Source organism: Prunus mume, linkage group LG4 (assembly GCF_029339155.1).
Source record: "Prunus mume cultivar Tortuosa linkage group LG4, ASM2933915v1, whole genome shotgun sequence".
Taxonomy (NCBI): domain Eukaryota; kingdom Viridiplantae; phylum Streptophyta; class Magnoliopsida; order Rosales; family Rosaceae; genus Prunus; species Prunus mume.
The window spans coordinates 16,954,123-16,968,295 of NC_142701.1; the positions used below are offsets into that span (position 1 = coordinate 16,954,123).

A 14,173-nucleotide genomic window follows, 5' to 3' on the forward strand; every position below is an offset into this window, starting at 1 on the left:
CACATTTGGGAAAAGAAGAAAGTTTGCAATTATTTTTCCCCAAAATAAAAAATTCGTTATATTTTAAAATTTTAAACTGAAAAAACAAATTCCAGTGCCTTAATTGCATATATAGAGTTTTGCAAGATGTCTCCACAAAAATACACTCGCTTCGGTTGTTCTGATCATACACATCCCAAACCCTCACCCTCTCTCTCTGACCCTCTGCGACCTCTCTCTCTTATTCGCCAGCCCTGCAATTCCTCAAGCCCTAGAAATCTCTCTCTGTCTGTCTCCGTGTAATTTACGTCATCTGCAAGTGTTCGATTGCAGAAGCTATTTTCGTTTCCTCTTTCTCTATCCTCATCTCGAAGCACAATTAGCTGCGCGCTCTCTTCTCCGACATTTGCCTGGAAATCTTCTGTAATTCGAATCGTTTTGGATGCCGATGGCCCACGGAAAAGTCAGTCTTCCTCAAGATCTCCTCCCCGCGAACATGGCCGATGCACACTTCTCCATCAACGGTTCGTGTTCTTGGGCTTTTCTCAATCCATATCTCTTCACATTGCATCCTTTCTCGCTATTTATCATTCTCATTCTTGTTATTATATATATATATATATATATTTTTTTTTCTCCTCGATCTTTGTAGCTATTACAAATTGGTCCTGGTTTCAATAATTCGTCAGTGTACCTATACAAGTGTTTATACATATCTCATATTAACATACATATCTTTATTCTTCTATATCTATTATTCGTCTAGCTGATTAATTAGGGTTGGTGTTGTTGATTCTTTTTTCTTAGTAGTTTTATATTATTTTCAGATAACATACATGTACGCCTACATTTATATACATAATTTATATTTCATGCATTAAGAGCTTTTGGATGTTCATGGTATTGTTATTGCATTGTGTTTTGTTGTTTATTTGAACACAAAATTTGGGATTATTCTGTTGCCAAGGTGTTACTGTCCTTTGTCTTTCATTAGTAGTACAGTGTTACAGTCTTTCTGTCTTTTGCTTGTAATTTTCATTAAAATTTCAGTAGTGTATCGAATACTGTTATTTCCCCCTATTTTAAGTTTACCTACTGATGAGACTAGTCTCTGCCCTAGCTACAGCCCAGCCACCAGAGAAACCCATAAGGCCATGACCCAGCCAACTTCACCATTTACAATAGAACTCTCTAGAATTAGCCACCTAAGAAGGAATACCTCAGAATACTGGGTATATCCGTTAGATAGTTAGCAACGTGGCACTCTCCCTATTCTTGTCCTTATCTGATATCATTTTGTATTAAAGGACCTGAGGTCCCAGACTACAGGGAGGAGAATACACGATTTACTCATTTACGCCTTTTACAATTTCTGTCCTTTTCTTTTTTTGGGATCACACCCCTTGTGCTCCATCACCTACGGTGGGTGAACTGCTTGAATTTTCATATTATGGACACTCTGCTTTCCAAAAATTTAAGTAAATGTATCTCTCTGTTTGCCATGTTAGATGAAGCCTTGGAAGGAAATGGTGAGGAGAAGGCGCTAACAGGGTCCCTTGATGAGTCAATTGGTGGTTGTGCTCCTTTTCTAAGTTTGCAATGTTTTACACATGCGATTTCTTTCACCTTATTGGCTATCATTTTACTGTTTTTATCATGAATACCGCAGGTGCCTGTAAATTTATTTATTTATTATTATCTTAATTGCAGATCAAGTAGCATCGGAGAGCAGCATACCTTTGTCTCCACAATGGCTATATGCTAAACCAGTTGATTCCAAGACACTAGTTACTGGAACATCAGGAGTATGTACATTGCAATTCTTTTTTCCTTTTTTCCTTTTCCAAATTTGCTCTTATTGCTGTTTCAATAAGCTATATATACAAGTATATTTGTTTTTTGTGGTCCAGTGTTTCAGTTCTTTTCTACTGTTGTTTATAATAAAGTGATTTTAACTAAATCTTTAATGTTAGTGTGGCTTAATACAAGTGCATCTACACTTGTCCAATTTTTTTTCGAATGATTTTTTTTTTTTTTTTTTCACAGAACACTTTGGTATCTTAACTCTCTCTCTCCCTCCTTCTACACTTTTAAAAAAGCTTTATCTTTCTGCACACCATAATTTGTGAAATTCTAGTACCTTAAGTGCATTAGTGTGGTTGTAAGCCTCTCAATTTGTATTTTCTATACCCTTCTGTCGTTCTGCGTTTTCATGTCTGCCCAGCCTGTGAATTCAATTTCTTGGTTTGCTTAATGTGTTAAATCCTGCGTCTGATCTATCGGTTGAATTGGAAAAAAATAATAATAATAACTATGATTTATGCTAGGACCCAATTTTAGATCTTATCTTTTTGGCTATTAGAAGAATTTAGTGCATTTTGTCTTCATAGTTGACTAGTGATTAAAAGTTAACCAATTTTTGAATACCGATAAAAATGACAGGAAATGCATGCACCTGGCTCTTTGCCTCATGGAAACTCTACTGATCCCAATTCGAGAGACACTTGGCGTTTAGATGCATCTCAGGACAAAAAAGATTGGAGGAGGAATGCACCTGATTTAGATATTACCCGCCGCTGGCGTGAGGAGGAGAGGGAAACGGGCTTACTTGGTAGGAGGGATCGCAAGAAAGAGGATCGCCGTGTAGGTGTCACTTCAACTAGGGATACTAGTACTACTGATGGTAGAGCAGAAGATCGCCATGTAGGTGCCACTTCAACTAAGGATGTTACTGAGAATAAAGTGCTGTCTTCTGACCGCTGGCATGAATCCCGAAGAGATAACAAATGGTCATCAAGGTGGGGCCCTGAAGATAAAGACAAGGACTCTCAAATAGAGAAAAAAACAGATGTTGAGAAGGAAGATATTCATGTTGACAAGCAGTCTCTTTCCAATAGCAATCGTGCAGCTTCTGAACGTGATAGTGATTCTAGGGATAAGTGGAGGCCACGCCATCGCATGGAGGTTCAATCAGGTGGGGCAGCCCCATATCGTGCTGCACCGGGATTTGGGATGGCCAGAGGACAGGTGGAAAAAGTAGGATTTACTGCTGGACGAGGGAGGTCAAACACTAACGGAACTCTGCAGATTGGCAGACCTGTATTAGGAAAAGCTAGTCCCTTTCTCAATATGTATTGCTACCCGAGGGGGAAACTCCTTGACATTTATCGTAAGCAAAAGATTGATTTAACTTTTGATTCCATGCCTGATGGGATGGAGCATGTATCACCAATAACCCAAGTAGGCTCTACTGAGCCATTGGCTTTTGTTGCACCTGATGCAGATGAAGAGGTATATGGATTATATACTAAATTTTTTTAAATATCCACACATGCTTGCATATATATATATATATATCTAATTATCATAGTTAAATAAGCAAGTGGTGAAATGTTTCTATAATCACCATTATTTACTGATGTGATGCTTTCAGGCTTGTTTGAGAGATATATTAATGGGAAGCATTACTAGCAGTGGAGTGTTATACAACTCCCCTAAAGACAAGAATGTATTAAATGATGATTCTAAAGGTATTAGGTTGCATTCTGTTGGACTCATGCCTAATAATCCTCATCATTTTTTTTCTGATACAAGTTTTTTCATTTACTCAGGAACTAGTAATGTCACTTTAAGTAAAGAGGAAGGAAACTTTGCAGCTAACAGTGAACAAAATGTCCAATCTACTGGAGAGGTCATTTTAAACAATTCTTTTCAAGTTACTGGTCCTGAGGTGTCACCTATTTGTGGCTCACAGGCGCATATTTTAAAGGGTAAGGAAAAGCAGTTTTAACCTAATATTCTGATTCCTTCGTTTGATACTATTGGTATTGTTGTCATGTGTTGTATGTTAAAACACTCCATTTTTTCTAGAAAGTGTTGCTACTGAAGGTGAGCAGAAAGTTCTGACAGTCAAAGCACTGGCTGATGGAGGGATTGATGGCCCCAGCAATGATGTTACTGAACTGAGAAATTCTGGATACCAGGAGGTGAGATATTTTGGTTTGCAGAAGCATCCTTTGTTGGACCATGTTAAATCAGATACAGTTGAAATTGATAGCCAGCTTCCTAATAATCCAAGTTCCTTATTTTATTCTCCGTCTTTACAGCAAACCTCAAGCAGTGATCGTCACTATGTCAAGAGCAACGAGGCACATGTGTCGGACAGAATTTTCTCACCCGAGGATTTAAGTTTGTGCTATCTTGATCCTCAAGGGAACACCCAGGGACCTTTCTTGGGGATTGACATAATCGCATGGTTTGAGCAAGGGTTTTTTGGAATTGACTTACCAGTCCGCTTGTTTGATGCCCCCAATGGATCTCCTTATCAAGAACTTGGTGACGTGATGCCACATCTGAAAACTAAATCTGGATATGTCTCTAACTCTAGTTTGCATGCTAAGCTAGAGCCGTTGGATGTCATTAAAGGCAGCTTGGAAGAGAGAATATCTGCACCTAACTACGGGGGGCCTAATATTCTAAATAGTCAGCAGTGGACTCCATCTGTATTGGAGGCTACCTCAAGTTGTAGTGTTCAATCAAGAATGCCTAATCATAGTTATCAGTCTGAACTCCAGTACCTTGACAATCAAAGCATTCAAAATTTTGTTGCAGAAGATGAAGGTGTGTTATGTGTCTTATCATTTTCTATGTTATCATTTATGTCTATGTTGTCACTTTAATTGCTTCTCTTTTTTGTTGTATGCAGAAATTGTATTTCCTGGAAGGCCTAAAAGTAGCAGTGATTGCCTTTTGAGGTCTTCAGCGGATATTCATGGCTCAATTTCAAATTCTCCTAGCCTTCCTTCCCTTTCAAATGAAGTTTCAGAAACTAACCTGCCTAGTCAGCAGAATGATAAGTTGCATCCTTTTGGCCTGTTGATGTCGGAGCTTAGAGGTAGTTCCCATTTAAGGTCTGCTCAATCATCCCATGCATCTTTAGGCATGGATGATCAGGTTCAGTTAAGAGATTCTTTCTTTGAGGGAGGTGCCACTATTGTTAGTCAGAATCCCCTTGGTCCCATGATTGATCAACCTTCCTTTGTGGATACACAGTCTGATAATTATATAAGAAATAACACTAATGTTAGTCTGGGTTCTATAGATGCTCACCATCTTTCTCGCATGGGGAAAGAGATCAGTGGCTTTGGCCTTGCTGAGCATATAATGCCACAGAAGTTACTAAAAGAACGGCTTCAGCAGCTGAACCACCCATCTCTGCTTCCTGCTGCGCATGGTGCAGGGACTGGTGTAGACCAATTCCCTGGATTTGGTTTTTCTGACAGCAATAACCCTAATATCCAGCCGTTCCATCATCCTGTTGCAGATATAGAACATCTCTTAGAACTACAGCGTCAACAGCAGCGTCAGTTGGAGCTTCGTCAACAGCATCACCAATTGGAGCTTCAGCAACATCAGCATCAGTTGGAGCTTCAGCAACGTCAGCGTCAGTTGGAGCTCCAGCAACACCAGCGTCAGTTGGAGTTTCAGCAACACCAGCGTCAGCTGGAACTTCAGCAACGCCTGCGTCAGTTGGAGCTTCAGCAACAGCATCACTTGAAGCAGCAGCTTCACCATCACCAGATGAAACTGCAGCAACAACAGCAATCTCAAACTCAGCACTTGCTCCTTGAACAATTTTTGCATCAACAGATGTCTGATTCTGGTTATGGGCAATGGAAGATTGATGCCACAAATGGCAACCCTTTAGATCAATTAAGTTTAAGGAAGCAATTTCCAAATGACTTGCACCCTTCCCATTCCTCCATACAAGATCCATTGCTAGAGCAGATCATCCAAGCAAATATAGGACGCCCTGGACAGACTGATTTTCTTGACCTCATATCTCAGGCCAAGCAAGGGAATATGCACCCTTCAGAGCTGCAACTTCGTTTTCAGCAGCAAGAGTTGCAGGCACAGCAGTTATCTGTAGCATTGAGGGAGCAGCTGCAGATGGAAGGGGAAAGACGTTTAGGTGGTCCTTGGTTTGCAGATGAAGCAAGTCATGTTGCCAGGGATCCTGCTGGCCATCACCAGGCTCAGATGCTTGCATTTAGTTCTTCAGAAAATTACCAGCAACAGCAGAGGTTTCCCACCCATGAACAGCAACTAAGCCATCTCAACTGGAATCATGCCTCAAGGGAGCGACATGGGATGAACTTTGATATTCAGAATGCATGTGGTCAGGGTCTAGATTTGCAGGATCAGTATCGGCGTAAGTGCTCTATTGATAAACAGGACTCCATTTCTTCTGGGATGCCCTCTAACAGTCAACTGGTTTCTGATGAGTTTTTTTCTTCTCATTCAGTTGGTTTGGAACGCTTGCCCTGTGGGAACAGTGGGCAGCTGGAAAATAGCTGCATTGAAGCACATCGACCGCATTTGCATCTTGATGCTGAACAAAAACGACGAGATTCAGAAGCTACCATGGCTTTTGCTGAGTCAAATATATGGGCTAACGGTGATAAGGAACACTCAAAACAAATTTTGATGGACCTTCACCAAAAACTGGGTCATCAATCTACAGAGTTGTCAGAAGTTGATTATCAGCATCAATTATCATCTTCCAGAAGTCGGGGAGAGTCTGTACATCTTCCATTCAGTCTTCTCCGGGATCAACCAGTTGGTATGAACACAGAAGGACCACAGAATTCCAACTATAGTGTCTTGTTCCAGGACCATTTGGGTGGTGTAGGTATGAATGAACAGTCAAGCAATCTGGCAACTACTGAAAGAGTTCCGTTTAGATCTAATTCCAGAGCATTTATGGAGGATCAGCTGTTCTTGTCTGGACCCAGGGAAGTTTCTCATACTTCTCATGTGGATACTAGCTTCATGTGTAAATCAGCTGTGAGTGATGGTGTATCAGAGTTGGAGGGTAATAATTGGAAGAAACAAGGGGTGAAAGGCATGTTGAACAGGTCAGTTTCAGGGTATGAAGTAAACGTGACAGACCAAGAAGAAACTGCAATTGATTGCGGGGAACTTCGTAGTAATGCCCATAGCAGGCATAGCTCACTAAGCAGTGCTGGTAATTTGTCAAATGATCTTAATTTTTAGTTAATCTCATTTTCATTTTAAACGAGTTTGAAACTCTTTAAATGGTACAGGTGGTGGATGTGGGAACTTCTACAGCTCAGAGACAGGATTAGATAAACAGATTGGAGAAGAGGTTTCTAATGGGAGGTAGTGTTCTTTTTCTTTTTCTTTTTTTCCTTTCTTTGTGTAATAGAATTTTTCGTTTGATTTTTTTGGTTTATGGTCACTTTGCATTTACTTGTATCCCTATGTGCGTCATTTTGATTATTCATGATTCTCTAGTGATGTGCAATTAGCTGGTGGATGTAACTGATTTTGTTTCCTTTAATAAACACTTAATAGTGTTATTTTCATTATGTTGTTGTCAGTGTGCACATTAGGGATATCTCCTAATGCATATTCTGAATTTCCTGTCAGACTATTATCAGTCTTATTGTATTCTTTATGCTCCATTGACAGGCTGCCTTCTGCTATAACCAAAGGGTCTGACAATGCTTTGCATAGACGCCGGGTTTTATCTTCCCAGGATGTCTTGTCTGAGGCAGCATTATCTCTGCCTGTCAAGCAAAGAAATCCGGCCGCAACCCTTTTCTCTGATACTCAGACATCTAGCAAGAATGATGCGCAATTTAGGAGGACTTCATCTTGCAGTGATGCTTCTGTGTCCGAGACATCATTCATAGACATGCTCAAGAAACCAGTCATTGTAGAGGCTGATGCAGCCAACAGAGCAGCATCCGCATTGGAGTCGTCTGATGGAGGTAGCCAAGTGGGGCGAAGTGGCAAGAAGAAAGGGAAGAAAGGAAGGCAGATTGATCCTGCTCTCCTTGGTTTTAAGGTTTCCAGCAACCGGATACTGATGGGCGAGATCCATCGACTTGATGATTGAGACATGCTTTGCATCCTGTAAGATTTCGGTTTTTTTGGTATAGAAGTTGTACAGAAAATTTAAGAAACATAGATATCTTAGGATTTTTTCCCCTTTAAAGTTATCCATTCTTCTTGTTTCAAAGTCAGAGCATCTACGTAGTGGTTGACCGGACTAGTGTACATGAGGAAGAGAGGTCACTGACAAGTGTCAATTTTTGTACCAGTGTATCAATGAAAAGAACAATTGTTTACAACAAACTGTCCTTAATTTGGTTTTTCTTATTATTATTATTATTATTATTTTCTTATTATCAATTTCTTATGAGATGACAGACGAATCATCCAGAAAATGGATATTTGCAGATGGTGCGTTCACTTGGATGATAATTTCAACAATATAAAAAGGAAAAAAGGAAATGAAAAAATAAATAAATTAAGAAGATGATGTTACATTATATACATGATTTCACCGAGGCTGGACGTAAGCCTTCCCCTCCCAAAATATTTGGATGACTCTTTATAATTCAAGCCTCTGGCTTGCTGTATACGCGTAAGGCGTAATAAGTTGCCAGTCATATCATAGTCAACGTCAAATTTAGACCCACCACGTTGCACTTGAGTTTCTCTTCTCCTTCTATTTCTCTCTGGTTTTCTTTGATCAGTGCTTTTTTTTTTTTTTTTTTGGGTGTCCCTCTCTTCCTCTGAGATTGGGTTGAGGGTTGTCGTTGGAACGTACGTCCTCCCAGGCTTAGCCTGTGTAAGGCCAGAGAGGCCTGCCTAGCTACAGCCATGGGTTCCGTTGCTATGGAACCGGAGGACATAGCAACCTACGCCGCCACCCATTCAATTCCGCTCAAGAATTTCACCACCATTTGTACGTCGGTGACCATGATACATTCCATGGGCTTTTTCTATCATAATAATCCCCTGCTTTATTCAGCCCCTCTTCTTCTCATGCAATTCTCTCTCGCCACTGGTGTTATCCTCCTCACCTATCTCCTTCTCAAGCCTCTCGGCCAACCTATCATCGTCGCGCAAGTCTTAGTAAGTACCTCCATATTATTCTATATCATTCATTATACACCATCATCAAGTTCTTTCCATTTCCAAATTCAATCTCTCATTGCAACACAAATAAAGAAAAACAGAGGTTTAGGTTTACATTGCATGCATGCAGCATAATGCAAAACTTTATTGTATTTTAAAATAGCAAAATAAAAACAAAAAAAATATAAAATTTTGTTGATTGGTTATGATTTACCTAACAGGGGGGTATAATACTAGGTCCTTCGATTCTAGGCCGGATTGATGCATTTATCGATAGTTTTTTTCCTCTCAGAAGTTTCATACTGCTGGATGTTATTTCCTCTTTTGGATTCATGTTCTACTTCTTCCTCATCGGAGTGCAAACCGATCCCTCCATCGTCAAGAAGGTCGACAGAAAGACATTTGCCATTGGGTTTGTGACAGTGGCCATCCCTTGTCTATTGACTCAAGGATGGTCTGCTCTCTTGAAAACCCACGTCAATTTGGAGACGAACCTCGCCAATTCACTTCCGGCTGTGGCTCTAGCAGAGTCTATGCTGACCTTCCCAACCATCGCTTTCTTTCTGCACGAGCTGAAGATCATCAACTCTGACTTTGGGAGGGTGGCAATGTCTTCTTCCATTGTGAGCGGCTTGTGCAGCTTCTGTGTGATGACAATCTCTATTGTGGCCAAGATATCGTCCGGAAATGATACATACAACGTGCTATCAGTAGTGGCCACCGGTGCTGTGGTTGCGCTTGTCATCGTTTTGGTCATTTGGCCCGTACTCAAATGGATGATGCGGAGGTCGAGCCCAGTGGGACAGCCAATGAAGGAAAGTCACGTGGTTCATCTACTTCTTGGGGTCATGGTGACTGGCCTTTTCAGTCATGCCACAGGTTTACACACATACTTTGGACCTTTCATTCTTGGGTTGACGATACCAGCAGGGCCACCAGTCGGATCTGCTCTCGTGGAGAAGCTCGACCTCATCATCTCCTGGGTCTTTATGCCCATCTTCTACGCCAAAAATGGTTTGGTTATGGATCTCTGCGCCCTTCGACTCAAGAATTATACCATCTTGCAATCCACTGCCCTCGTTGGTGCATTTGGCAAGTTTATGGGAGCTTTTCTGACTTCACTCTTGTGCACCAAAATGCCAATCACGGATGCTATCTCGCTTGGCCTTGTCCTGAATGCCCAAGGCTTTCTCGAGCTTGGCTTGTTTAAAATGCTCAAGAGTACTATGGTATGCCCTATGCAGCCAATCCAATTCCAATATCCTATAATCGGATTATGAACGGAACCGTAAGAAAGTGAAAAAAAAACCCATCTAATTTCTTAAACCTTTGTGCTTTTTTACAGGCGATAGATAATGAAGCATTTGTTGTCATGTGTACATCCATGATACTTATAACAGGGGGTATCACGCCCATTATAAAACGCCTCTACGATCCTTCAAAGAGGTACATGGTTTACAAGAGAAGAACAGTGATGCATGCCCGACCAAACTCCCAGCTTCCGGTACTCGTCGGCATACACGACCAAGAAGATGTTGAACCCACAATCAACCTCCTTCAGGCTTTATACCCCACCGAAAGAAGCCCTCTTGCCATCTATCTCCTCCATCTCATCGAGCTTGTCGGCCGGGCAAACCCTCTGCTCATCCCCCACAAGCTCACAAGAAGGCCCTCCTCAAAGGCCAGTCCCTCGGAACCAGTTGTCAATGCCTTTAGAAAGTACGAGCAAAGGAACGAGAGTCTTGTCACAGTTCACCCCTTTACCGCTATATCTCCTTGTGCCACAATGCACGATGATGTGTGCACAATTGCACTTGATAAAAAGACTTCCCTCATTATAGTTCCTTTCTACAAGAGATTCCATGCCAGAAAACAGAGGATGATCAACAAAAATGTACTTGAGAAAGCACCTTGCTCTGTCGCAATCCTTGTTCACCATGGTGGGCTCTTCGACAGCAGTTTCAACACCCGTTCAGGGGCAATGACGTTGACATGCCAGAACGAGTCTTGCTATAATGTTGCTATTCTCTTCTTGGGCGGAGCTGATGACCGAGAGGCACTGGCGTTCGGGGCACGAATGGCTGCCCATCCAAACATCAACCTGACCTTAGTTCGGCTTCTTGTAGATGGAAGCATAACAAATACTAGTGAGGATGTGGAGGACAACAGGCTTGACTGTGAGGTGTTGAGTGAGTTCAGGGAAGGCATGGCAGACAACTATCGGGTCATGTACATAGAAGAGCTGGTGATGGATGGTTCAGGGACAATGGCAGTGATCCGTTCCATGGAAAATAACTATGAACTAGTAATAGCAGGAAGAAATCAAGATAAAAGGTCACTGGTCCTGTCAGGGTTTATGGATGAGAATGAGCAGAGTGAGTTGGGAGCAATCGGGGAGGTGTTAGCCACAGCAGATTTCATGGGCAAAAGCAGAATTCTGGTGGTGCAACAACACACCAAAGTGGTGAATGACGACAATGAGAATCATAGAGAAAAATTTAGGGAGCAAAGCATGACAATCGATGATGTTGAGGATTGGCAAATTCAAAAAAGATGAGATATGCATTACGCACAATTATATTTTAAAGTAGGCTCTCTCTCTCTCTCTCTCTCTAGACATAAACACATGAATTAAGAAAAGAAAACCCCTAACAAACAGCATGTGGTATTAGATTGAATTGCAGAGCAAACAAATGATAGTGAACCTGCAATTGATCGTTGAAATTAAAATATCCAGACGCCAACTTCTATACTTTGAACTAACCTAACATGACCTGAAAATCTTTCCAAGAATTATTACTTGAGACCTGATATTTCCTGAATTGTTTGAACCAACTGTCGAGTTGGCTCTAGTCTTGAAGAAGAAGACAGGGATGCTAAAAGTTCAGCTGATACAATTTGCAACATCGAGGGTGAGGTTTGTCGAACCCATTTAACGTGTTCAATAGCAACTGGAATCTCTTTAGCATCGGCTAAATACTTCAGCAAAATTACATGGGAATCTGACTGTGCTACATCATTACTGAGGCCGCATAGTAACTTAGAAGCATCAAGAAAAAAACCTGCATAGAGCACAAACAAATATAAGCAACAGGCCAAAACACTTGTAACTACCAACTTAGCACATTCTACTGGACAATTTATTGGGGTAGCATAAAGGTATATGATGTGAAAACTTAAACATCCATTACATATATCATCATGTGTACAGAAACATACCTGCTTTGCACAAAGAGCGAGTAAATGTACCCAGCACATTTTGTGCAAGCATAAAATCCTGTTCAACAGACTTGTGGAAAACGTCGAAAGCAGCTTGAAGCTTCGTTTCTTGGCAAAGCCCTTCAAGTAGAGATGTGTATGTCATCACGTCAGGTGCAACCCCTTTACCCAACATGTGGTAAAAGAGCCTTTGTGCCTCATCAACCTGACCCACTTCCGAAAACTTCCGAATTAGGATATTGTAAGTCTTCAAGTTTCCTCTGCACCCACTTGCAAACATCTCATCCCATAACCTTTTGGCAGGCCTCAATAAATCTTCTCTACAACATGTTTCAATAAGAGAATTATAAGTCGAAACATCTGGGCCTAACCCTTTTTTCTTCATCTCCTGAAGAACCCCATATGCTTCTTTCACCATCCCTGCTTTGCACAAGAATGACACCATGACATTGTAAGTCTCCAAATCTTTGAAATAGTCGCCAGAAGACAAAACTTGAAAAACTACCAACAACTCATCGGTATTGCTATGCTTACATAGATTTCTGCTCAAATTGCACAAAGTCAAAAGAGTTGGGAATCTCTGCTTTTCAATCATAAATCTGAAGAACACTACTGCAGAGGTAGGATCAATCGCCGACACTGATCCTATTAACACGTTGAGAACATCATCGTCAATCGGAAAATTCCCTCTAATAATTACTTCACCCAATTCTTTTGCTTCACATATCCGCCTCTCTGAAATCAAATCAAATATAAACTGTCTATAATCGTTAGTCCTTGGAGCTACACCTAACTTTCTCTTCTTCTTCAAAACCTTTTCTGCATCAACTACACTCCCAGTCGATCGAAATGCTTCGGCGACAATCCTATATGCCATGAAATCGGGTTTGCACTGTCTACTCCTCAGCTCATCCAATACCCAGAAAGCCTCTGACACTCTCGAAGCCTGACAAAACCCGTGAATGATCAAAAGCGCGGTCACTGACCCGTTAATTTCTGAACCACCTCTCCTAACCTCATCTAACATGCTCAAAGTTTTACCCAATTCAGCATGTCCACAGAGCCTCCATATAAACACACCAAACCCCAGAGTGCTTAAAGGGATAGCCTCAAGAGTCATTTCATCAAATACCTTCTGGGCATACTCAAAATATCCATCACAAGCTAAAGCAGCCAGAAGTGAGTTACAAATCTCGTGCCCAATATCTTTAATTAGCGAGGAAACCTCGCTAAAGACCAGAAACGCGTTGTGGGTTTTCCTTCCTATGATAAGTGAAGCAATTACGGAGCGATAAACAGAAGCATCGAGGCTAATTTTCTGGGCTTTGACTTGCTTGAGGAGAGCATCAATGGCGTTGAATTGGCGGGAGAAAGAGAGAGACTTGAGGACGGATTTATAGGTGATGGAGGTGTGAGAGAAGGATGGTTGCTGGGAAGCCCAGTTGAAGAAGCCGAGAGCGAGTGAATGGTGGGTGAGGAGGAAGGGGTCGATAACTCGGGCCACGAGTGATGGACTCAGTGAGTCGCGGCAACCGAGCTGGTGAAGAATGTTCTCGAGTGAAGGGTTCCATGAGCGGGTCGGCCTTGTGTGGTTCGAAGCGGAGATTAGAACTCGGCTTATTCGACTTGCCAACTCCGTTGCCGATGAAGTTTTCATTGACGGAAGAGAGTTGGTGTCGGATACAGCAATACAAGAAGAATGGCTCGTAACGCACCGTCTGGATCATTTTCCTTCTTTGTTAGGATAGGCTCTCAATTTTGTGACCTGGGTCTTTTTTCTTTTTCTTTTTTGATAGGTTGTCTTGCGTCATTAAGATGCATTGTATTGTATTTGTCCCTTTTTGAATTCACTTGGAAAAAATGCATTGTTTAAGTTGAGAATTCACTTGGAAAAAAATTGTACATGTGTATGATATAATGAACACTGCACAGAACAGTTCAAGCAGAAAAGAGAGGGGGGAAAAAAACAGAAAGAATTGCCAAAGTAGTGTTGAAAAAAAAAGGACAGAAATGTTGAAATGAA

The 14,173-nt window shown here is 41.3% G+C and overlaps 3 protein-coding genes across 11 annotated transcripts; 2 read left to right on the forward strand and 1 right to left on the reverse strand.

Annotated features, from left to right (window-relative positions):
- Nucleotides 1-142: 142 nt before the first annotated feature.
- On the forward strand, nt 143-8,142 carry LOC103330307 (uncharacterized). 7 transcript variants are annotated; one of them, XM_008232861.2, is made up of 12 exons: nt 145-503; nt 1,488-1,553; nt 1,690-1,784; nt 2,422-3,270; nt 3,413-3,509; nt 3,591-3,749; nt 3,850-3,965; nt 4,086-4,599; nt 4,685-6,190; nt 6,284-7,006; nt 7,086-7,161; nt 7,474-8,142. In XM_008232861.2, the coding sequence occupies exons 1-12, from the start codon at nt 422-424 to the stop codon at nt 7,901-7,903; spliced, it is 4,713 nt and encodes a 1,570-aa protein (XP_008231083.2). In that variant the 5' UTR covers nt 145-421; the 3' UTR covers nt 7,904-8,142. The 7 variants fall into 7 exon arrangements, with proteins under 7 accessions (XP_008231081.2, XP_008231083.2, XP_088905693.1 ...); XM_008232859.2 differs by having other exon boundaries at nt 143-503; nt 4,685-7,006; XM_089049567.1 differs by having other exon boundaries at nt 1,488-1,550; nt 3,850-4,599.
- Nucleotides 8,143-8,608: 466 nt separating this feature from the next.
- On the forward strand, nt 8,609-11,488 carry LOC103330310 (cation/H(+) antiporter 15-like). 2 transcript variants are annotated; one of them, XM_016793932.2, is made up of 3 exons: nt 8,609-8,928; nt 9,153-10,160; nt 10,277-11,488. In XM_016793932.2, the coding sequence occupies exons 1-3, from the start codon at nt 8,674-8,676 to the stop codon at nt 11,486-11,488; spliced, it is 2,475 nt and encodes an 824-aa protein (XP_016649418.2). In that variant the 5' UTR covers nt 8,609-8,673. The 2 variants fall into 2 exon arrangements, with proteins under 2 accessions (XP_016649418.2, XP_016649419.2); XM_016793933.2 differs by having other exon boundaries at nt 8,809-8,928; nt 9,224-10,160.
- LOC103330311 (Tetratricopeptide repeat (TPR)-like superfamily protein) lies at nt 10,229-13,954 on the reverse strand. 2 transcript variants are annotated; one of them, XM_008232866.3, is made up of 3 exons: nt 12,685-13,954; nt 12,151-12,570; nt 10,229-11,993 (listed from the first exon to the last, which is right to left on the reverse strand). In XM_008232866.3, the coding sequence occupies exons 1-3, from the start codon at nt 13,805-13,807 to the stop codon at nt 11,728-11,730; spliced, it is 1,809 nt and encodes a 602-aa protein (XP_008231088.2). In that variant the 5' UTR covers nt 13,808-13,954; the 3' UTR covers nt 10,229-11,727. The 2 variants fall into 2 exon arrangements, with proteins under 2 accessions (XP_008231088.2, XP_008231087.2); XM_008232865.3 differs by having other exon boundaries at nt 12,151-13,953.
- Nucleotides 13,955-14,173: the final 219 nt, after the last annotated feature.

What these genes read in the sequence shown, in the direction of transcription:
- LOC103330310 (XM_016793932.2), top strand. Translation starts at nt 8,674, where the DNA reads ATGGGTTCCGTTGCTATGGAACCGGAGGACATAGCAACCTACGCCGCC. An exon ending in TCATCGTCGCGCAAGTCTTA is followed by an intron (nt 8,929 to 9,152) that starts GTAAGTACCTCC and finishes TTTACCTAACAG; the next exon opens with GGGGGTATAATACTAGGTCC. An exon ending in AAATGCTCAAGAGTACTATG is followed by an intron (nt 10,161 to 10,276) that starts GTATGCCCTATG and finishes GCTTTTTTACAG; the next exon opens with GCGATAGATAATGAAGCATT.
- LOC103330311 (XM_008232865.3), bottom strand. Translation starts at nt 13,807, where the DNA reads ATGAAAACTTCATCGGCAACGGAGTTGGCAAGTCGAATAAGCCGAGTT. An exon ending in TCGCTCTTTGTGCAAAGCAG is followed by an intron (nt 11,994 to 12,150) that starts GTATGTTTCTGT and finishes TGCTCTATGCAG; the next exon opens with GTTTTTTTCTTGATGCTTCT.
- LOC103330307 (XM_089049566.1), top strand. Translation starts at nt 422, where the DNA reads ATGCCGATGGCCCACGGAAAAGTCAGTCTTCCTCAAGATCTCCTCCCC. An exon ending in TGCACACTTCTCCATCAACG is followed by an intron (nt 504 to 1,487) that starts GTTCGTGTTCTT and finishes TTGCCATGTTAG; the next exon opens with ATGAAGCCTTGGAAGGAAAT. An exon ending in TTTTGTTGCAGAAGATGAAG is followed by an intron (nt 4,600 to 4,684) that starts GTGTGTTATGTG and finishes TGTTGTATGCAG; the next exon opens with AAATTGTATTTCCTGGAAGG.